The sequence below is a fragment of the Papio anubis genome, chromosome 7, assembly GCF_008728515.1.
Source record: "Papio anubis isolate 15944 chromosome 7, Panubis1.0, whole genome shotgun sequence".
NCBI classification, from domain to species: Eukaryota; Metazoa; Chordata; class Mammalia; order Primates; family Cercopithecidae; genus Papio; species Papio anubis.
Genome location: NC_044982.1, coordinates 142,282,123 through 142,306,401, shown reverse-complemented (window position 1 = coordinate 142,306,401; position 24,279 = coordinate 142,282,123). Strand labels below are relative to the sequence as shown.

The window sequence follows — 24,279 nt, the reverse complement described above, 5'->3', positions numbered from 1 at the left end:
AGAGCAGAAATTCAGGCAAGTTACCTTAAGTGAAGAGGTAACTTCGCTTACTTTGAGGATAAATATTTGTTGAGCAAGGCATCCTGCTAGGCACAGAAATCCCAGGAAGAACCAAAGGACAGAGCTGTGGTTAACATAATACAGCCATTCTCCACGTTTGTTTCTCTCTGTAATTCTCGTCTCTGCCAACTAACTAGCTCTCTCTACTCTGCATCTCTGCATTTCTTCTGATTTCTGTTTAAAATTTATCTCCTTTATTCTGTTTTCTCTTTCAAGTCCTAAGCGCTACCTCATGGCAGTCTTTAAACTTTCGTTCTTATTTCGACTTCTGGATTCTCCCTTTGTTCAAAGATTCAAATTCATGAGAAGTTCTGGTTTGCCGGATCATCTTTTTGTATTAGGTCATGTCTTGGATTGCTGGACAGCCTGTGAAATGAGTTTGAAGCCCATCTGTGGCCTAGGAGAGGGAGTGGAGGCCACATGGTGTGTGTAGGCCCAACCTTTAGCATGTACTATGGCAAAGACAGCTACTGTGATTAAGACATCTAGCAGGTATTAGGAATCAATCTTAGTTTAAAATTCAAGTGTGCAAAGAGTAGCACTTCGTATTTTCTATAACACTGCTAAATACTGGCTTTGCGTTCCCATTCCTATGGGCTGGAGGTAAATTTGTTATCTTTCAGGAAAGGCATCCACACTGATTAACGCTGAAAGTCCATTACCCAATCTAGACAAGTTGATATATTGAGGACATTTTGAAATATTCTGCCCACCCCCAGCATATGCGCATGCACACACACCCCCACACACACACCTTTCTTTAAATATATAGAAACGTTAAAGTGTCAAAAACGATTTAAGTGTTAGTTTTTGTTTGTTTGTTTGTTTTTTGTTTTTTTTTTTTGAGACGGAATCTTACTCTGTCGCCAGGCTGGAGTGCCGTGGTGCAATCTCATTTTTGTTTGTTTGTTTGTTTTTTGTTTTTTTTTTTTTGAGACAGAATCTTACTCTGTTGCCAGGCTGGAGTGCCGTGGTGCAATCTCAGCTCTCTGCAACCTCTGCCTCCCGGGTTCAAGTGATTCTTCTGCCTCAGCCTCCTGAGTAACTGGGACTACAGGCACCCACCACCACGCCTGGCTAATTTTTTGTATTTTTAATAGAGACGGGGTTTCACCATGTTGGCCAGGATGGTCTCAATCTCTTGACCTCATGATCCACCCACCTCGGCCTCCCAAAGTGCTGGGATTAAAGGCGTGAGCCACCACACCCAGCCTTAAGTGTTAGTTTTTAAATGGTGGATTAAAAACTGATTATCCCCCTTCTCTTAGAAACTCATCCTTCTTTAAGTAAAAAACCACAAGGAGAATGAAAAATAGACAAACAATTTGCAATGAAACTAGAGACATCAAATAGCTTGGACTACAATCTGTGAGGAAGGACTGCCAAACATAGTGAAAGTCAAGCAGGAATGTGAGGGAGGATGCCTAGGGATGTGGACCTTACATGAAGGGAGGTGGTACTTTTCCAAAGAAAGTACCCCATCCTGTTGGCCATGACCCACAAGCCCTGGTACAGAACAAAGAGAACAGGCAAGCAGGCTTAAGCTGGGCTTTCCTGCAACCATTTGTTACACAGATTTGAGATATAGGAAAGGTGAAGTTGAACAAGGACAAATAGGCCATATTTTCAGAAATCAGTCTGTTGCTGATGTAGAATGGAAGAGAGAGACACTGCATTGCAAACGATGCTGCAGTGTTGATCACGAGGAAAAAAGAACCCATGGAACATTGTTTCATAAAGAAAACAGCCTCAAATATAACCCTGCCTCCATCCTCATACAAGTGTCTTGCAAATAGCTGATTCAGGAAGAACTCACCTCATTCAAAGATGTTTAGAGAAATAAAAAATAAATAGCACCTATAAAACAACAACGGGAGAAAATGTCCAAAGCAAAGCACAGAAAGTTATGGAGCTAGAAGATATGTAAAAGAAATTAATAGAAATAAAAACTGGAGTGAGAAGCTTTAACATCTGTCTGATAAGAGTTTCAGAAAAAGAGGCTACAGAGAATGGTTGAAAGGCAACATTCAAAGAGAAGATGGCCATATTAGGTCCAGACAGGCAAGACCCAGGTTTGGGGAGATCAGATATCAGCAATAGGGAACACAGGCTATGTGGGAAACTATAGAGCAAAGGGCTAGAGACTCAAGCAAAAGCATTTTGACAACAAAAGTGAGAATCCAGATATGGAATGAGGGCAATATAAATAGTTATTAATGAGAATGGAATTTGATCATGAAGCAAAGAATGTTTAGCCATGTTCTCCTGGCTAGAATAAATCTGAATATAAGGGAAACTAAGCCCATAAGGAGAGGTAAATATAAACTTCTAACTGGGAATGGGCAGGGTTAGGAATGAGGAACAGAGTAGTTCTGGATACTCCAATTCTCTAGTGGACATATGGCAGATGGAAGTAGCTCTGGCCTTGAGGATAGAGTTCTTTGAATTCCCTGATTCCACCAAAGACTTGAGTGTCAGAGCAAGTTTGTACTCCTCTGAGCTCCAGTTTTCCTTTCGGGAACAGGAGAGTAACCTCTGGACAAACTCTCAGGGATTTTGCCTCAGAGTACATCTTCTGTCTATATTTTTATCCTTCAGAGGAAGATGATATGCAAGTTGAAAATAGAAGCCTGGGACTTCTAGTTGCACTTTGCCCTGGTTCCATAAATGTAGTAAAGGTCCAGATATGAGCAGCTCATGGTCACAGCCTCCATGTTATTCATTTCTATGCCCCAGGAAGTATGGGCATAGAAACAAAGCTGGCATTACTGAATGTTTATTTATACCATTAGACCTTTAGGCACTGAGATTGAAGTCACTTCTGGTGGCTATTCATCAAATAGTAGCCCACCGTGGAAGACATTATATAGCATCCTGCAAAGCAGGATATTATTCAATGTAAAAATTCTGGCTCTGGGCTGGGCGTGGTGGCTCATACCTGTAATCCCAGCACTTTGGGAGGCCAAGGTGGGTGGATCACTTGAGGTCAGGAGTTCGAGACCAGCCTGGCCAACATGGTGAAACTCCGTCTCTACTAAAAATACAAAAAATTAGCCAGGTATGGTGGCACATGCCTGTAATCCCAGCTACTCGGGAGGCTGAGACAGAAGACTCGTTGAACCTGGGAGGCAGAGGTTGCAGTGAGCAGAGATCATGCCATTACACTCTAGCCTCGGCGAAACAGTGAGACTTTGTCTCAAAAAAAAAAAAAAAAAAAAAGTCAAATGGCTTCAATTTATTACTATTAATTTTTTAAGACAGGGTCTTACTTTGTCACCCAGGCTAGAGTGCAGTGGCATGATCTAGGCTCACTGCAGCCTCAACGGCCCAGGTTCAAGTAATTCTCTAGCCTCAGCCAGTCTCCTGAGCAGCTGGGATTCCAGGCACGCGCCACCACGCCCAGCTTTGTTTTTTTTGTTTTTTGGTTTTTTTTGGTAGAGACAGGGTTTCACCATGTTGCTCAGGCTGGTCTCAAATTCCTGGGCTCAAGCAATCCACCTGCCTTGGCCTCCCAAAGTGCTGGGATTACAGGCGTGAGCCATCGTGCTCGGCCTATAGCTTCCACTTTTTCAAAAATTGAGGTAAAATTCATACAACATAAAGTTAATATTTTAAAATGTACAATTCAGTGGCATTTAGTGCGTTCACCATGGTGTATAATAATCACCTCTATCTAGTTTCAAAACATTTTTGTCCTCCCAAAAGGACACCCCATGCCCAGTCACTTCCAGTGATATGAACAGTCACTCCCCATATCTCCTTCTCTCCAGCCCTGGCAACCAATAATCTGCTGTTTCTATAGACTTACCTGTTCTGTATATTTCCTATAAATAGAATCGTATAATATGTGACCTTTTGTATCTGGGTTTTGTCACTTAGCATAATGTTTTTGAGGTTCATCCATGTTGTACCATGTATGAGTACTTTATTCCCTTTTCTGACTGAATAATCTTCCATTGTATGAGTATGGCACACTTTTCCATTCATTAGTTAATGTGCATTTGGATTGCTTCCACCTGTGCCTATTGTGAATAGTACTGCTATTAACATTTATGTACAAGTTTTTGTTTGAATTTCAGTTCTTTTGGGTATATTCCTAGAAGTGGAATTGGTAGGTCTTATGGTAATTTTTTGTTTAACTTTTTGAGGAACTGCCAAACTCATTTCCACAGTGGCTGCACAAATTTGTATTCTCAATTAACGACGTACAAGAGTCCATTTCTCTGTATTACCAATACTTATTATTTTCCATTAAAAAATTATAGTAATATTAGTGAGTGTGAAGGGGTATTTCATTGTGGCTTCGATTTGAATTTTCCTAATGACTAGTAATACTAAGTATCTTCCCATGTGCTTGTCAGTCATTTGTTTATCTTCTTTGGATAATTGTCTATTCAAATCCTTTGTCCCTTTTAAAAATTGGGTTGTTTATCTTTCTGCTACTGAGTTCTAAGAGTTCTTTATTTTGGATACCAGACTTTATCTGGTATAGGATTTGCAAATATTTTCTCCCATTCTGTAAGTTGTCTTTTCACTCTTTTGCAAAAAGAAAACTAAAAATAGTTTGTTTTGTGTGATGTCTTTATTGGTCTTTAGGACCAAGACAAGCTAGCCTCACAGAATGAATTAGGAAGTGTTCCCTCCTGTTTTTTTGGAAGAGTTTGAGAAAGACTGGTATTAATTCTTTAAATAGTTGGTAGGATTACCAGTGAAACCATCTGGTCCTGGGCTTTTCTTCGTTGGGAGGATTTTGATTACTGATCTACTCGCTTTACCTGGTATAGGTCTGCTCAGATTTTCTATTTCTTCTTGAGTCAGTTTTGGTAGTTGATGTGTTTCTGGAAATTTTTCCATTTCATCTGGGTTGCTCGTTTGTTGGCATACAATTGTTCATAGTTTCTTATAATTATTTCTATAAGATCTATACTAATTTACCTGCTTTCATTTCTGATTTTAGTGATTTAAATCTTCTCTCTTTTTTTCTTTATTAGTCTACTTAACAGTTTCTAAATTTTGTGGATTTTCCCTCCAAAGAATTGCATTTTTATTTCATTAATTTTTCTCTATCCTTTTCTATTCTTTTATTTTGTTTTTCTTTTGCCTTTTTTTTTTTTTTTTTTTTTTTGAGACAGGGCCTCACTCTATTGCCCAGGCTGCAGTGCAGTGGCACGATCATGGCCCACTGCAGCTTTGACCTCCCGGGCCCAAATGATTCTCTCACCTCAGTCTCCCAAATAGCTGGGGTTACAGGTACATGCACCACATCTGGCTTTTTTTTTTTTTTTTGAGATGGAGTCTTGCTCTGTCAACCAGACTGGAGTGCAATGGCACGATCTCAGCTCACTGCAACCTCCCCCTCCCAGGTTCAAGTGATTCTCCTGCTTCAGCCTCCTGAGTAGCTGGGATTACAGGCACTCATCACCACGCCTGGCTAATTTTTGTATTTTTAGTAGAGATGGGGTTTCACTACACTGGCCAGGCTGGTCTTGAACTCCTGACCTCAGTGATCTGCCCACCTCGGCCTCCCAAAGTGCTGAGATTACAGGCATGAGCCACCACACCTGGCCTTTTTAAAAATTATTAGTTATAATTTTTAGTAGAGATGATGTCTTACTGTGTTGCCCAGGCTGGTCTCCAACTCCTGGGTTCAAGTGATCCTTCTGCTTTGGCCTCCCAAAGTGCTGGGATTACAGGCATAAGCCACCATGCTCTGCCTATATTCTTTACTCTTTCCTTCTGCTAGCTTTGGTTTGGCTTGTACCTGTCTTTCTAGTTCTAGGGAAAATTTTGGTTATTGATTTGTGGTCTTTCTTTTTTAATGTAGGTGTTTATAGCTATAACTTTCCTTGTTAGCACTGTTTTCACTGTATCCCATAAGTTTTGGCATGCTGTGTTTTTTTATTTGTTTTTGAGACAGGGTCTTGTTTTGTCACCCATGCTGGAGTGCGTAGGTGTGATCTTGACTCACTGCAACCTCCACTTCCTGGGTTCAAGTGATCCTCCTACCTCAGCCTCCCCAGTAGCTGGGACCATGGACATGTTCCATTATGCCCAGCTAATTTTTTTTCTTTTTGTATTTTTGGTAGAGGCAGGGTTTCACTAGTTTGCCCAGGCTGGTCTCAAGGTCCTGAGCACAAGTGATTGGCCTGCCTCAGCCTCCCAAAGTGCTGGGATTAGAGGTGTGAGCCACTGTGCACAGCCTGCATTTTTGTTTTTACTCATCTCAAAGTATTTTCTAGTATTACTTGTAATTTCTTCTTTGACCAATTGGTTAAGAATGTATTGTTTAATTTTCACATATTTACGAATTTTCCAGTTTTCCTTCTGTTATTGATTTTTAGTTCCATTCCATTGTAGTAAGAGATATTTTGTATGATTTTTTTTTTTTTTTCCCTGAGTCAAGGTCTTGCTCTGTCACCCAGGCTGGAGTACAGTGGCACAACCTTGGCTCACTGCAGTCTTGACCTCCTGGGCTCAAGTAATCCTCTCACCTCAGCCTCCTGAGTAGCTGGGACTACAGGCATGTGTCACCATGACCAGCTAATTTTTGTACTTTTTTTTTGGAGAGATAGGGTTTCATCATGTTGCCCAGGCTGGTCTCGAACTCTTGAGCTCAAGCAATCCACCTACCTTGGCCTCCCAAAGTTTTGGGATTACAGGCATGTGCCACTGTGCCTGGCTGGTTTTCATCTTTTAAAAATGTATTGAGACTTGTTTTCTGACCTAGCATATGGTCTATCCTGGAGAATGTTCCATGTACACTTAAGAAAAATGTATATTCTGTTGTTGTTGGATGAAGTGTTCTTTATATGTCTATTAGGTCTAGTTGGCTTATAGTGTTGTTCAATTCTTCTGTTTCCTTACTGACCTTCTATCTTGTTGGTCTGTCCATTATTGAAACTGTGGGGTATTGGAATTTACAAGTATTATTGTAGAACTATTTCTATCTTCAAATTTGTCTCTTTTTGCCTCACATATTTTGAGGCTCTGTTGTTGGGTGTGTATATGTTTATACTTGTTTTATCTTCTTGATGGACTGACCCTTTTATCATATCCTTGATAATGTCCTTCTTTGTATTCTTGTAACAAGTTTAACAATTTTTACCTTAAAGTCTATTTTACCTGATATAAGTAGAGCTACTACATCTTTTTTGGGTAAATATTTGTATGGATTATCTTTCCAACTTTTTACTTTCAACTTGTTTGTGTATTTGGTTCTAAGGTGAGTCTCCTGTAGATAGCCTATAGTTGGTTCATATTATTTTTATCTATTTTCCTAATCTCTGCCTTTCAGTCAGAAGTTAATCTATTTCATCTAAAGTAATTACTGATAAGGAAAGACTTACCTATGCCATTTTGTTATTTATTTTCTATATGTGCTTTTTTGTTTCTAAATTCCTTCATTACTTCCCTTTTTTGTGATTAATTGATTTTTTTCTAGCATAACATTTTGATTCCTTTCTCTTTTCTTTTTCTTTATATTGCTTAGTAGTTTTTTCTTTAGTAGTTACCTGAGGGTTATAATTAGTCAACTTTACAATGATCAAGGGTGAATTAATGCCAACTTAGTTTTAATAGTACAAAGCAAAAAATTTTACTATAAAAACTGCTCCTTTTCAGCTCTGTTCTCTCCTTTTTGTTGTTATCACAAATTATCTCTTTATACATTGCATATCCATTAACACACATAACTATTGTTTTATGCGTTTGTCTTTTAAATTGAATAGGGGAAAAAGAGGAGTTAGAAACCAAAAACTGCATTATTGGACTTTACCTATGTAGCTACTTTTTCACTGGTCTCTACTTATTTATATGACTTTGAGGTACTTCCTAGTTTCCTTTCCCGAGTAGTTGGGACCACAGGTATGAGTCACTGTGCCAGCTTCTGTATTTATGTTTCTGAAATGTGTGTGGTTTTTTTGTTTGTTTGTTTGTTTGTTTTTTGAGACAGAGTCTTGCTCTGTTGCCCAGGTTGGAGCGCAGTGGCACAATCTCGGCTCACTGAAAGCTCCGCCTCTGGGTTCATGCCATTCTCCTGCCTCGCCTCCTGAGTAGCTGGGACTACAGGCGCCCGCCACCATGCCTGGCTAATTTTTTATATTTTTAGTAGAGACTGGGTTTCACTTGTGTTAGCCAGGATGATCTCGATCTCCTGACCCCATGATCCGCCCACCTTGAGCTCCCAAAGTGCTAGGATTACAGGCGTGAGCCACCGCGCCCGGCCTGAAATGTGTTTTTTAAAAAGGAGTGAAGAGGACCCTGGATGGTTGATGATATAATACTACTGACTGAGGAATCTGATTGATTTTCCAATTCTTCATACATAATTTCTAGAAAACAAAAATAGAATAAAGGTAATAACTAGTAGAGCAGAAGCTGAAAATAAAACTTTCAACAGATACATGGGGAAAGTGGGTAAAGAGAGAGATGTACAACAAAGTACATTTCTTTGACTTAGTATTGTTTCTTCCTCTACTTTGATTCTTCATTAACGTTTAAATAGCATCATGCGCCATAATGTCAGAAAACACTCAATTTACTGGCTCACTTTCAAAGGATAGATTATGTGCTTTTACTTTAGTTGTACCAATTTTCAGCTCCTTTAGGAATGGAGCCCATCATCCTGGAGTGTTAAAATGGGCAAAAAGAAAGATAAACTCATTCTAGCTGTTCTTTTCTAAAGGTATCCTCCAACCCCTCCTCCAACATCGATCCAGGCAACTATGTTGAAATGAACGATTCAATCGCCCACCTACCTTCTAAAGTGGTGATACAAGATATTACTATGGAGCTACACTGCCCACTGTGCAACGATTGGTTCCATGACCCACTGATGCTAAGCTGTGGCCACAACTTCTGTCAAGCCTGTATCCAAGACTTTTGGAGGCTGCAAGCAAAGGAAACATTCTGTCCTGACTGTAAGATGCTATGTCAGTATAGCAACTGTACATTCAACCTTGTACTGGACAAGTTGGTAGAGAAGATTAAGAAGTTACCCCTACTCAAGGGCCATCCACAGTGCCCAGAGCATGGAGAGAACCTGAAACTGTTCAGTAAACCAGATGGGAAACTGATCTGCTTTCAATGCAAGGATGCTCGGTTGTCTGTGGGGCAGTCTAAGGAGTTCCTGCAAATCTCTGATGCTGTCCATTTCTTCACGGTGGGTGAGCCCTGGGCCTTGAACAATCCCTTAGAAAAACTAGGAAAAATATTTTATAGGGCTTCTTCTTTCTTTCAACCCCATCCCTTTATTCAAATGATGATTAGAAAACCCAGACTGCTCAGAAAGTACAACGTATCTTGCAAAGTTCTTTTTCTAGAGTTGCTGCTTATAGGAAAGGAACAGTGGAGGAGCCCTGGCTTACTCCCTCAATTAAATCTGTACCTAAACTCTGTCATGGTAGCACTCTGCTAAACACTGTGTAGAATATGGATATATAAGATATTGCTCTTGTTATAAAAAAATTCAAAAATTGGTTAAGTTTAAAATGAATAAAACAACAGAAGCAATGTAAGATAGTCTACTATTAAAAGTTAAATTTTGTCACATTTGTAATTCTTAAGGGTTTAGAATTTCTGAAATGACTAGAGAAAGATGAAATTGTCAGGGGACATATAGTGAAAGAAAGGGAAAGGACTTGAACTGGGAAATCATTTGGATTTGGAAGGGCAGAAGGAAGAAACAAGTGTTCCAAGTGAGAACAACACAAGTAAAATTATAGATTCTGAGAATAGCATATAACTAGAGTGGAAAATGTGTAAAGTTCTATTCCTTTCTTCGAACCCCTGTAGCTAGCTATTAAGAGAGAAAAACTAAGTTTTAAGCTGTAATTCTTTTTTTTTTTTTGAGATGGGGTCTCACTATGTTGCCCAGGCTGGTCTCAAACTCCTAGACCCAAGTGATCCTCCCATCTCAGTCTCCCAAAGTGCTGAGATTACAGATGTGAGCTGCCACACCTGGCCTCTTTTTTTTTTTTCTTTTCTTTTCCACAATTCTTGAACGAGACAAGAACTATGATACAAGGGAAGGGGAAGATTTTTGCAGCAAGAGATTGCTTTTTTCTTGCACATTGGGGCCTTGGGGAAGATGTCGTTTATGGTCCTTCATCTCCTGAGTCAGTGTGGGTTAATTCTATTTGGTATTCCCAGGAGGAGCTTGCCATCCAACAGGGTCAACTGGAGACAACTCTGAAGGAGCTTCAGTCCCTGAGGAACATGCAGAAGGAAGCTATTGCTGCTCACAAGGTGAGGAGCAAGAAAGAGGGGTTATGAGATAGAACTGGAACACACCCTCCATGTAACTTCAGCTATGGGTACAAAGGTGCCTAACACATATTATCAACACACTAAATGGTACCTAGGCTATAGAATTGGAAAACTGAGACTGTAGGGTGGAAAGGAATATGGTGGTGGAGTAGGTTCCTAATAGCTGACCAACAGAGCAGATAAACCTTTCCCCTAATATGCTAATCTTTTTGATGGTTCAGTCACCAGGTGACTGTTGTGGGATTGAAATGTGTCTGGTCTTTGGCTTTATCTATGGCAAAAAAAAAAAAAAAAAGGAATTTATCAAAAAAAAAAAAAAAATCAATCACTAAAGATTGCTATGTCCAAAGAAATACCTTTATTTCCTTTGAGTTTACAACCAGACACCTCTGGACTAGGTCTCCAAGGTTGTAAGCTTTTTCCATCTGATTTGATCTTTCTTAGCTTCCTCCAAACTAAATAAAGCTATTGTCTTCACTTTCAACTTCATAGACACTCTAGGACAACATTAATGGCTAGAGATCTGGCAAAGCAGCCCGTAGGCCAGGGGTGCTGAATTGGACGTTCTGTTTCTTTATTCATTATTCTATGGAGAAGAGCCTTCTCAGGTATTTGGCATCTGGAAGAAAAAATATGTAGACTCAGGGAAAGAAGATGGATATATGGAAGTAATGGTGTCTCCAGAAAATCTTGTTCCTGTTGTAAAAGTTCCTATTGGTGTGAGCGTTCATTCATTCATTTAACAACTATTTATTGAGTGGGTCATAATACTAGATATTGGGGATGGGAGACAGCTGTTAATTAAACAGTCCCAACAGTAATAATAAAATAACAACTGTGATAAGTACTATAAATGAAAGTATAGGGTATGATGATAGCATATAAATGGAGAACATAATCTAGACTGGGGGGAGTTGTGTTCTCCACTTATTAAAAATTGAGAATTGAAGGATAAGTAACTCACCCAAGTGAACTGGGTGAGTGGGAATATGAAGGAGATGGCCTGAAGAAGAATGTTCTAGGAATAGAAAACAGCATATGGAAAAGTCCTGAGACAGAAAGTTAGCTCCTATGTTAAACAGAGAAAAGGCCAATAAAGCTGTAACATGCTAAGCAAGATGATATTGAAGAGGTGGATATGGGCTTACTGTAACCTCAAACTCTTGGGCTCAAGAAATCTTCCCACCTCAGCCTCCTGAGTGTCTGGGACTAGTTTGCCACACCTGGCTAATTATTTTATTTTTGGAGAGACTGGGTCTCACTATGTTGCCCAGTCTTGAACTCCTGTTCTAAGCAATCCTCCCAGCTTGGCCTCCATAAGTGTTGTAATTACAGGTATGAGCCACTGTGCCCAGCCAAGACTATCTTAAGGGTGCAATAATAATTATGGACCATGGAATCCAAGCTAGATAAGAGAGGACATGAAGGTAGAAATTCCTGAATAGAAATGGAGGGATCGGTGAATAGGAGGTTTCAATGAGATCCAATAATTGTTGCAATAGGAGTGTCTGAGTGGGCCTGGTGCATAAAAAGTTATTTTGGAGATGATGCAATTGCTGGGGGTGATAAAATCCTAGGTGAGACTATAGGAATGAATCAATAAATGTGGAAATCACTAGACATGAGGAGAATGAGGAACTGAGAAGCCAGGATGTCAAATAGTTTACCTGTGAGGATGTTGAGTTCACCCAAGGAAAAAGATGCAAGTGTAACAGTGGCATTCCCCAAGTTCTGATTTCTGGATTAGGACAGTTCTTCCAGCCTCCCAATATCCCCAGTCTTAACAGTACCACTTGGAAGCTTTTGGTTTACCAATCTAGGAGGGTATTATCATTCATTCTAGAATGTTTGATTAACTCCACAGTCTTATTTAGTATGGCATTGGTTACCATCTGAGTACTGCAATAGGAGTCACTTTTGCAAAAGAGGTCACTTTTGCCTATTTCATCCTGAACTACTAAATTAGCTGGAAAAGGAATAAGTCTCCCAAAGGACTCATTTGAGTATGGTTGAATTTGATATTCAGTAGCCATTTGTATACATTTTTCTGTGATGGTATTTCCCAAGTGTGTGAGTGTTGGTGGTGTGGGTCTCCATCCCCAAGCACTAGTCTCTGTAATAACTATGGTGATAATCATGGAGGTTTCCAGGAAAACAAGCTACATCTGCAGCAACATGTGTCCATGGAGTTTCTAAAGCTGCATCAGTTCCTGCACAGCAAAGAAAAGGACATTTTAACTGAGCTCCGGGAAGAGGGGAAAGCCTTGAATGAGGAGATGGAGCTGAATCTGAGCCAGCTTCAGGAGCAATGTCTCTTAGCCAAGGATATGTTGGTGAGCATTCAGGAAAAGACGGAACAACAGAACTCCTTCGACTTTCTCAAAGTGAGAATCGACACCAATATGATGATGGGTACTTTCCTACCTAGAGGGGGGAAGAGGTTTGGAAAGAATGCAGAAGTGGCTCTTCACATCCAGGGAAAACAAAACAGTTAAGTAGTGCTTTTAAGTTTCTCTGGAAGAAAAGGAGGAGGCTACGTCAGCTATATGCGCAGCAGAAAGCTTTACTTTCATCCTCTTAGGAAATAAGATTTTCAAATTCCATTAATAATAGTATATATTAGTGGCTTAATATTTTTCCATAAAGAGCTTGATGCTTTATTTCTCAAAAATAAAAAATTTGCAGCATGAGTTGTATCTTTGGCTCTCAGCAATCATAAGTTGACCTGTCTGAAAAGCTGTTTTCTAACCTTTGCTTTCTTAAGCTTCACCTCTAAAGAGGCGTTGGTTACCATCTCAGCACTCAGAAGTTTAATTAGCTACAGTAAGGAAAAGGGGCCTTGGGACTGGGATACCTACTGTGTTTTCCTTCTGAGACTATTTGAAAGTATAGGTAAAGATAGATTAACCTTAAGTATTGTCTTACTGGCTTCTGCCTTGCTCCCTGTAGAAGGGAACTCTAGAAGGAGCAAAAGATCAGTTTAACCTGGGTTAGGATAAGGGATGAAGATTAGAAAAAGTGTATGAAGGATGAAAGAAGTTGGTAGAGATGAGTTGGGGACCATCTGCACAAATTCTGGTGGTGGCTGGTATCACCAAAGAAATTTTGGGAGTTGATGAACAGGCATCTGATGTCTCTCTTTCTCCTTTCTTCTAGGACATCACAACTCTCTTAGATAGGTAAGTGTTTCCCTATGGTACTCTTAATATCATTCCCTGAGTCTCTGGAGGATGTCTAAGGATAAATGATTTATGTCCCCTGCAGCTTGGAGCAAGGAATGAGGGTGCTGGCAACCAGAGAGCTTATTTCCAGAAAGCTGAACCCTGGCCAGTACAAAGGTCCTATCCAGTACATGGTATGGAGGGAAATGCAGAACACTCTCTGTCCAGGTATCAGTGGGTAGTAACTATTGGTTCTTGAGGCTCCTAATCTATGTTTAATCTGTGGGACCTCTTCTGTGGCCCTAATTAGGTTTTTATAGTCTGGGATAGGGAAGGGGTACAGTTTGGCCAAAAGGAGGCTAGTTGGTATGACTGAATTTCTTCTAGTGCCATGACCTAAGAATTTATGACTTTGTGCTCGTAAATAGATATGAGTTTGTTATCAGGATTACTCATTAGCCTATGATTTTGACTGTTTTATGGAATGTGGCAACAGCCAAAATTTTATCTTGTTTTGCTAAATCAGCTATATGAATCCCAGGGGCTTCTCTGCTCTGAAGGAGGAGGAGGTTTCTGTACATACTCTTTGTATGCACACTGGGTCTTTATAGTTTCTCTTGTACTTGATGTTCATAGTGTAGAACATTTTAGAAGATTGTTTAGATCTTCAGTGCTTCAGAAGAAAACCAATAATTTAAATAAACCTACCTAAGAAGGACACTAAGTTTTTGTGTTCCTGCAGATACCAAAGGACTGAGCAAGACAAAATAACACACATGGCATTTCAAGAACATCAAATAAAGTTCTAAATAAAAATCTTTATAGAAATAAAATTCTAAACAGAGTTTTTATAGAATTCATAGACTCATTATTATTATTGTTTATGGTTATTGATTTAATGAGAAATCACAAATAAATCCCTGATTTAATGAAAAACCACAAATTTTTCCAGGTAATTGACGTTGAAAAAAATCAACTATACTGAGATATAGTTAACATAGAGTAAAATTAACCAATTTTAAGGGCACAATTTGATGAGTTCTGATGTATACATACACTTAGGTAAACATCGCCATAATCAAAATATGGAAGATTTTTATCACTTTCAAAAGTTCCTACATGCCTCTTTACAATCAATTTCTTCCTTCTACTCTCTGCCTCTAACATTCACTGACATGTTTTATTTCACTTTAAATGTGTCTTTTCTAAATTTTTGTCTAAGTGATAGCATACATTATATAGTGTTTTGTATCTGTTTTTTTCACTTAGCACATTTCTTTTGTTTTTAATTTTATTTATTTATTTATTTATTTATTTATTTATTTATTTATTTATTTGAGACGGAGTCTCACTCCGTTGCCCAGGCTGGAGTGCAGTGGCGCCTTCCCGGTTCACTCCAAGCTCCGCCTCCCAGGTTCATGCCATTCTCCTGCCTCAGGCTCTCAAGCAGTAGGGACTACAGGTGCCCACCATCACACCTGGATAATTTTTTGTATTTTCAGTGGAGATGGGGTTTCACCGTGTTAGCCAGGATGGTCTTGATCTCCTGACCTTGTGATCTGCCCACCTTGGCCTCCCAAAGTGCTGGGATTACAGGTGTGAGCCACCACATCCGGCCGCATAATGCTTTTTGAGCACTTATGTTGTTCCATGTAACAATAATCATGATTATTCATTCAGTTTACTTATTCATGTACCAATTGATGGACATGGGGTAGTCCATGGTAGTTTTATCCATCCTGCAATTAATGAAAATTCATTTCTCTATATCCTTTCCAAAACTTGATATTGTCAATCTTTTTAATTTAAACCATTTTATTGAATGTATAGTAGTATCTCTTTTTTTGGTGGGAAGGTGGGACAGAGTATCACTCTGATGCCCAGGCTAGAGTACAGTGGTGCATCTCAGCTCACTGCAACCTCTGCCTCCGAGGCTCAAGTGATTCTTGTGCCTCAGACTAACGAGTAGCTGGAATTACAGGCGTGCACTGCCATGCCTAGCGAATTTTTGTATTTTTAGTAGAGACGAGGTTTTGCCATGTTGGTCAGGCTGATCTTGAACTCCTGGCCTCAAGTGATCCATCCACCTCAGCCTCCCAAAGTGTTGGAATTACAGGCATGAGCTGTGGTGCCCAGCTGCATATCCCTAATGAGCAACCTTGCTGAGCGTCTTTTCATGTGCTTCCTTGCCATTCATATATTTTTTTGGTTGTGTTCAATCTTTTGTCTATATTTTTATTAAATTGTTTTATTATTAAGTTGTAAAGGATACAAATCCTTTATCAGATATATATTTCTTAAATATTTTCTCTCCATGGCTTGCCTTTTTTTTTTCTTTCTTTTTTTTTTTTTTTGAGATGGAGTCTCGCTCTGTCACCCAGGCTTGAGTGTGGTTCGATCTCGGCTCACTGCAAGCTCCACCTCCCAGGTTCACGCCATTCTCCTGCCTCAGCCTCCTCCTGAATAGCTGGGACTACAGGTACCCGCCACCACGCCTGGATAATTTTTTTGCATTTTTAGTAGAGATGTGGTTTTACCATATTAGCCAGGATGGTCTCGATCTCCTGACCTCATGATCCACCCGCCTCGGCCTCCCAAAGTGCTGGGATTACAGGCATGAGCCACCATGCCTGGCCGCTTTTTCATTTTCTAACAGGGTCTTTCAAAGAGCAAGCATTTTAAATTTTAATACAGTCCAATTTACCAAGTGAGTCACTGACTGGTCATAAAACTCCTCAAGATGCTACATGTATTTTGCAGCTCTATTATTTAGGTGAATACACTCTTAAGATTGTTATTATCTTTTGATGCCTCAATCTCACTAAAATTATAAAATGTTCATCTTTATCCCTGTGCAGTGGCATGATCTCAGCTCACTGCAAGCTCCGCCTCCCGGGTTCACGCCATTCTCCTGCCTCAGCCTCCCGAGTAGCTGGGACTACAGGCGCCTGCCACCATGCCCGGCTAATTTTTAGTATTTTTATTAGAGGCGAGGTTTCACCGTGTTAGCCAGTATGGTCTCGAACTCCTGACCTCGTGATCCGCCTGCCTCGGCCTCCCAAAGTGCTGGGATTACAGGCATGAGCTACCACGCCCGGCCCTGAAGTCTGTTTTGTCTAATACAGTATTATCACTCTGGTTTTCTTTAGATTTGTTTCTTTAATCAATCAAAATTATCTGTTTGCACAATACATGTTTTCCCATCACCTTACTTTTAACTTGTGTTTTTGTATTTTAGGTAGGTTTTATGTAGCAGGCATATAGTTTAGTCTTGCTTTTTTATTCAATCTCACAATCTCTGTCAATTGAAGTGTTTTGACTATTTACATTTAATGTTATTAGTAAAACTGGGCTTAAATCAACCATTTTGGTTATTTGTTTTTTAACCATACTATCTGGCTTTTCTTCCTTTTTTTCTCTATACCTTCCTTCTTTTGGATTGAGTGCCTTTTAGCTTTCCCTTTCATCTTCTTCTTCTTTTTTTTTTTTTTTTTAAACAGAACCTTGCTGTGTCTCCCAGGCTAGAATGTATAGTGGCCTGATCTCGGTTCACTACAACCTCTGCTTACTGGGTTCAAGGAATCCTCCTACCTCAGCCTCCCCAGTAGTTAGGATGAAGGCATGCACCACCATGCCTGGCTAACTTTTTTTATTTGTTTTAAAATTTTTAGTAGAGATGGGGTTTCACCATGTTGGCCAGGGTGGTCTCCAACTCCTGACCTCAAGTGATTCACCTGCCTTGGCCTCCTAAAGTGCTGGGATTACAGGCATAAGCCACTGTGCCTGGTCTCTTTGGCTAATTTTTTTTTTTTTTTTTTTTTTTTTTTTTTTGAGGCCGGGTCGGCTCTGTCGCCCAGGCGCTGGGTCGCGGTGGCACAATCTCCAGCTCATTGCAAGCTCGCCTCTGGGCTCATGCCATTCTCTGCCTTAGCCTCCCGAGTATGGGACTACAGGTGCCGCCACCATGCCTGGCTAATTTTTTGTATTTTAGTAGAAACGGGGTTTCACTGTGTTAGCCAGGATGGTCTCGATCTCCTGACCTCATGATTCGCCTGCCTCGGCCTCCCAAAGTGTTGGGATTACAGGCGTGAGCCACCGCGTCCGGCCCTCTTTGGCTAATTTTAAGACTTGCTTTTTGTCACTTGCTTCCATCAATTTGATTATATGGGGTCTTGGTGTGATTTTCTTTGTATTTATTCTGATTGTGCTTCATCAAGCTTCTTGGATCTAAGAGTTTATAATTTTCAAAAAATTTGGAATAATATCAGCTGGTATTTCTTCAAATACTTTTTTACCAACCCCTTTTCCTTCTCTCCTTCTTGGAGTCTAATTTTACATATTTTAGACAGCTTGATACTGTCAAGTTGTCTCATGTCATCGATATTCAGTCTTTATTTTAGTCTTTTTTTGCCTCACACTTTAAATGGTTTCTATTGTTATTTAAGTTCTCATCTTTTCTTCTGCACAGTCTAATCTTCTCTTAATATTGTTCAAGATATTTTCATTTTATATACATTTATTTCATCTCTAGAAGTTTCATTTGGGTCTTTTAATATCTTTCCTTTCTCTTCTCACCATGTTCATGCCTTCCTCTACATTCTTAAAAAAATGGAAGACACTTATCCATTTTAATGTCCTTGTCTGCTAATTCAATCATCATTATCATTTCTGGGCCTGATTTTATTGTTTGATTGTTCTCCTGACTGACAGTCATATTTTCCTGCTGCTTTGCTTGGCTAGTAATCTTTTTCTTTTTTTTTTTTTTGAGCACGGAGTCTTGCTCTGCCGCCCAGGCTGGAGTGCAGTGGCTGGATCTCAGCTCACTGCAAGCTCCGCCTCCCGGGTTCACGCCATTCTCCTGCCTCAGCCTCCCGAGTAGCTGGGACTACAGGTACTCGCCACCTCGCCCGGCTAGTTTTTTGTATTTTTAAAGTAGAGACGGGGTTTCACCGTGTTAGCCAGGATGGTCTCGATCTCCTGACCTCATGATCCGCCCGTCTGGGCCTCCCAAAGTGCTGGGATTACAGGCTTGAGCCACTGTGCCCGGCCATCTTTTACTTTTTAATGGGCTTTATTTTTTAGGACACTTTTAGATTTTTTAATTTTACAGAAAAACTGAGAAGATAGTATAGAGTTTTTTATATGCCCCATCCTCAGTTTTCCTTATTATTAACATCTTAGATTTAACATTTTTAACAACTAATGAACCAAAATTGATACATTATTAACTAAAATCCACAGTTCCTTTAGATTTTCTTAGTTTTTACCTAAGTCATTTTTCTGTTTCAGCTTCCCATCTAAGATGCCACATTACACTGAGTTGTCATTTTCTTTAGGCTCCTCTTGGCTGTGACAGTTTCTCAAACTTGCCTTATTTTTTATGACTTAGACAGTTTTGAGGAGTACTGGTCATACATTTTGTAAGGATGCTGCACTATTGCAATTTGTGTGATGTTTTCCTCATAAAATTTGGGTTATGAGTTGGGAGAGGAAGACAGTAGCGTTAAAGTGCCATTGTCATCACGTCATATTAAGTGTTCATACTGTCAACATGATTTATGACTATTGATGTTGACTTTCATCACCTGGCTGAGAAAGTGTCAGGTTTCTCTACTATACTCTTTTTTCCTCCTTCTACACTTGTATGCTTTGGAAGGCAGTCATTGTGCACAGCCCACGCTTAAGGAGTGGGTAGTTATGCTCCCTCTCCCTGAGGGTAGAGTGTTAATGTAAATTATTTGAAATTTTGCTGCCCGGAGATTTGTCTCTTCTGGTTGGTAATTTTTTACTGGATGCCAAATACAATGAATTTCATATTGTTCATACTGATGAATTCATATTGGTGAATTTTATATTTGCTGGATTTTGTTGTAGTTCTTTCAGTTCTATTGAATTTAACTCTGGCATGCAGTTAACATTGTATGAAATCATTTGTTCCTTTTGAGGCTTAAATAAAGCCTTGTTAGAGTGGTTCAAGAACAGCTTTTAATCCAGCGCTTAGTCCATTTTCTAAAGTAATATACCCTTCTGATTACTCTACCTGATGTTGACATATTATGACATTTTTCCATTCTGGTTGGCAAGATTGAAAATTATTCCCAGCCTTGTGTGAGCTGCAGAAATTGTTCGGTCTACTGATTTCTGGAGATTTTCTCTGGCCTTGACGAGTTTCACTACATGCATGTGCAGATCAGTACTCAGCCACAGCCTTGAGAGAATCTCTTTGTAAATGTTCAAAAGTTTCTGTGAAGTTCCCACCTCTATGTTACTCTGCTCAGCAAACTGTAGGGCCTTAGTATGATACAGAGTTTTTCTTCCTGTATACTTTGCGCTGTAAAGCCAAACTTCACTTCTAGCAATCTTTTAAAGTGCAAACTGATTTTTAAATTTTTGGTATAATTTTACATCAAGAAAACCAAATGAGATTTATTTAATACATGACTGTTAATAATGTATTATTTATCTATATACTCTCCCTCTATACAGAGTGGGAAATTGTTTTTCTATGGTAACTGTGGTCAGACCTTTGTAAAATATATTCCATACTTTTTATTTCTAAGTCTTTGCTTATTTTGTAGATCCATATATTCTCCTTTTCTGCCAGGCTTATAAATTAGGCTGTTGCTTTAGAGCAGGAGCTGGCACTTTTTCTGTAAAGGTTTGAAGAGTAAATATTTTAGGCTTTGCAGGTGTATGGTCTTTGTTGCAACTACTTAACTCTGCTCTTGTAGTGAAAAAGAAGCTACAGACAACATATAAATGAATGGTCATAAATGTACTCCAATAAAAGTTTACTTACAAAGTGGGCAGTGGGCCAGATTTGACCTGTTGGTTGTAGTCGGCCTATTCTAGCTTAGGGAATTATTCAATTTAAAATATTTGCATGAACAAATGCCCAAACAATGTGGAGTGAACAATATGGGAAAAAAGCATTCTAGGACAAGGGAAGAAACTGTAAGGACCCTGAAGTAGGAATGAACTTCATTATATTCAAGGAACTGCCAAAAGGCAAGGGTGGATGAATCAAAGTAAATGAGGGAGAGTGTGGTAGGAGATGTAGTAGAGAGGTAGGTAAATCATGTGGCTCTTTTTTCCTCTGTAAGGACTCTGGATTTTATCTCAGATGTGGTGGTAAACATACAAGTATGTTGAGCAGGAAAATGGCATGATCTCATTCATGATATGTATAGAATAGGGTGCAGATGGGCAAGAGGGGAAACAGAAGAGTAAAAAGCTATTGCAGTAGTTCCAGGCCAGTGATATTTCTGGAAGTAGTCAGAAGTGTTTGGGCACAAGATATATTTTGAAGGTGGAGCTGACAGAACTTTTTGTTATACGAATACAGCATGAGAAGGAAAGAGAGGACAAAAAGCTGACTCATAGGAATCTTCAGAGCCAATGCAGGCTGAACTAGCTAGAGGTGTATCAGAGGCTTAGCAAAGAGAGCAGACTGGGATTCCAAAAGGTTGCTAAAAAGTCTTTATGATACCTCCAAAGAAAACCTAGTCCTCACATCAGAAAGATTAACAACCCAAAGTGAATGGGGATATGTAAGCAGATAGGGATTTAGCCTATATGGAAAAATTTAAGATTCTTAATTCTTCAAAGCCTCTTGTTGGAAAGAGAAGTCCTTGGGATGATGGAAAAGACTCAGGCTTTTCTGAGAAGATAGAGTTAGACTAGAGTTCATGACTAACCTGGCCAACGTGGTGAAATCCTGTCTCTACTAAAATTACAAAAAAATCACCTGAGTGTGGTGGTGCATGCCTGTAATCCTAGCTACTCGGGAGGCTGAAGCAGGAGAATTGCTTAAATCCAGGAGGCGGAGGTTGCAGTGAGCCAAGGTTGTGCAACTGCACTCCAGCCTGGGGGACAGAGCAAGACTCTATCTCAAAAAATAAAAAAAAAAATAAAAAGAGAGAGAGAGAGAGAGAGAGAGAAACTAGATTGATTTTGCTTCCAAGGATAAATAAATCCAATAACAACAAATGCATGAATGCATACATATATGTATCTGCGTCCACGGTATGAACACACACAGATATTATGTCTTCTTTATCAAATTTCATGCCAAGGTCCAATGATCTCACATCTGGAATTTGTGTCATCCTCTTACTGGTCAGCTTTCAACCTCTCTTCATTTAGCCTAGATATTCTTTTTTATGCTGCTGCCCTTTGAATTGTCTAAATCAATGCTTGTAAAATTATCTGTGATGAAGGGCCAATTTAAAAAGTCTCAATCTGTCATGGACTGATACTTTTGTAGAATACAATATAAATTACTCAAAAAAGTAAAATAAAAAAGGGAAAGATTACAAAGTACAAGCCCAATTTTGTAATTATTAGATTCAACTGACATACAATTACTGTCAATTTATTATGAAGATTTCTAAAAGTTTACTCCTAATTTCTATATATCTTTGTCCCAGACTGTTAACCACATGGTATGTGGACCACGTTATGAGTAGCAATGATATAAACCACTCTAGATCTCAAAAATCTCATCATCTGTTAAACAAACATAAACCTCTCACTATTGTCCTCTAAACTCTGTACCAATTAGTTCAGTCTTGCCTGTGTCTAACAGGCAAGCTCTTGTGTTCTTTTCCACACAAGGGACTGTTTTTAATCCATTTATTTCTTTCCCTCTGTTTATTCAAAACATCCTAAATACATCGCATATATATCACAACCGAATACTTACCTTCCTCAGAAAGCTTTTCTAGAACATCCTTACCTAATGTTTACCCCTTTGGCATTTGTATTTTCTTATATTTATTAGTACAGGTTTATATTATTTGTATTGTTTCCTTTACTAGAGCATAAATTACTTCAGAGTAAACCCGGATTTTTACACTAAATATAAAAATGTCTAGAATATAGTAACATGGATACCCAAACAATAAAAAGCATGTAAGTGGCCAAGTGCGGTGGCTCATGTCTGTAATCTCAGTCCTTTGGGAGGCCGAGGCAGGTGGGTTACTTGAGGCCAGGAGTTCGAGGCCAGTCTGGCCAACATGGTGAAACCCTATCTCTACTAAAAAATTAAAAAGGTTAGCCAGGTGTGGTGGTGCACACCTGTAATCCTGGCTACTTGGGGGGCTGAGGCATGAGAATTTCTTGAACTTACGAAGTGGAGGTTGCAGTGAGCTGAGATCGCACCGCTGCACTCCAGCATGGGCAACAGAGTGTCTGTCTCAAAAAAAAAAAAAAAAAAAGCATGTAAGTAATTGCTTGCCTGTCTAAGAGTCTATGTGTATGGGGAGATAAAGTACTGTTGAATATGAAACACTATCTTTCACTATGGGAATTTGTGTTTACCCCCTTTTCTCCCATGCTCTGCTTTCTTTTATTTTCTTACTAGGCCTATCTCCACTAACTCTGGACCCTAAAACAGCTCACCCAAATCTGGTGCTCTCCAAAAACCAAACCAGCGTCTGGCATGGTGACATTAAGAAGGTAATGCCTGATGATCCAGAGAGGTTTGACTCAAGTGTGGCTGTGCTGGGCTCAAGAGGCTTCACCTCTGGAAAGTGGTACTGGGAAGTAGAAGTAGCAAAGAAGACAAAATGGACAGTTGGAGTCGTCAGAGAATCCATCATTCGGAAAGGCAGCTGTCCTCTAACTCCTGAGCAAGGATTCTGGCTTTTAAGACTAAGGAACCAAACTGATCTAAAGGCTCTGGATTTGCCTTCTTGCAGTCTGACACTGACTAACAACCTCAACAAAGTGGGCATATACCTGGATTATGAAGGAGGGCAGGTGTCCTTCTACAATGCTAAAACCATGACTCACATTTATACCTTCAGTAACACTTTCATAGAGAAACTTTATCCCTACTTCTGCCCCTGCCTTAATGATGGTGGAGAGAATAAAGAACCATTGCACATCTTACATCCACAGTAATGAGTCATACTATTATACAAATTCAGAGTGTTATTAAAGAGGTATTGAAATATTTTACCAGTCTCACTGTCTCACTGGATTCTCTTCTCAATTTACGGGGAACGATGGAATAATGAAAAGAGGATGCACAAATCAAATTCCATTCTTTCAGTATCCTAAATGGATTTCACTGGAGCCTTTCAAGATATGATTCTTCTCTGGGGTCTTTCGTGACACAGGAGCCACTCTCATGAGAGTGATCATCATGCTACTGTTACTGGAGCAAACTGCAACTTGAGTTTGCGATGTTTGGGAACCCTTTTCAGATATGCCCAGAAATTATCATGCTGTCATATTTTCCAGCATAATGACCCTTAGCAGATGAATTTTCAGTAGTTCACTCTTCTTACTATTTAATTATTTTTCGATATACATTTTCATCTTATTTCTTTTTTTAGAACTTACTGCTGTAATTTTATTGTATTTTATTTTTTTGAGACAGAGTCTTGCTGTGTTGCCTAGGCTGGAGTGCAGTGGCATGATCATGGCTCACTGTAGCCTCAACCTCCTGGGCTCAAGCAATCCTCCTACCTCAGACCCTGAATAGCTGGGACAATAGGTGCACACCACCACAAGTAGAGATGGGGTTTCACCATGTTGCCCAGGCTTTTCTGGAACTCTTGGGCTTAAGAGATCCTCATGCCTCAGCCTTCCAAAGTGTTGGAATTATAAGTGTGAGCTACCATGCCTGTCCTGTAATTTTAAACCATGCTCCACAGGCTTAAATAAAAAAGTAGGAAATGATCTGGACTAGTTTATAATCTTGCCTTGAATTCTCTCAAGATACATTTTAGTCCAGCAAATCTGTGATTCTTTCCCTTCCTTTCTCAGTTCCATTTATCTGCTT

At 39.5% G+C, this 24,279-nt stretch overlaps 1 protein-coding gene across 6 annotated transcripts in view; it reads left to right on the top strand.

The window, feature by feature from the left end:
• TRIM69 (tripartite motif containing 69) overlaps positions 1–23,450 on the top strand; it is a 28,009-nt gene extending 4,559 nt beyond the window's left edge. The window contains exons 2-7 of one of the 6 annotated variants that reach the window (XM_009210072.3): positions 8,744–9,220; positions 10,210–10,305; positions 12,477–12,659; positions 13,483–13,505; positions 13,591–13,715; positions 22,852–23,450. In XM_009210072.3, coding sequence (XP_009208336.2) covers positions 8,744–9,220; positions 10,210–10,305; positions 12,477–12,659; positions 13,483–13,505; positions 13,591–13,715; positions 22,852–23,393 — 1,446 coding nt within the window. In that variant the 3' untranslated portion in view covers positions 23,394–23,450. Of the gene's footprint in view, positions 1–8,743; positions 9,221–10,209; positions 10,306–12,468; positions 12,711–13,482; positions 13,506–13,590; positions 13,716–14,229; positions 14,344–22,851 lie in introns of those variants that run through there. The other 5 variants (XM_009210071.3, XM_021940523.2, XM_009210073.3 and 2 more) reach the window with 5 other exon arrangements.
• The last annotated feature ends 829 nt before the right edge of the window (positions 23,451–24,279 follow it).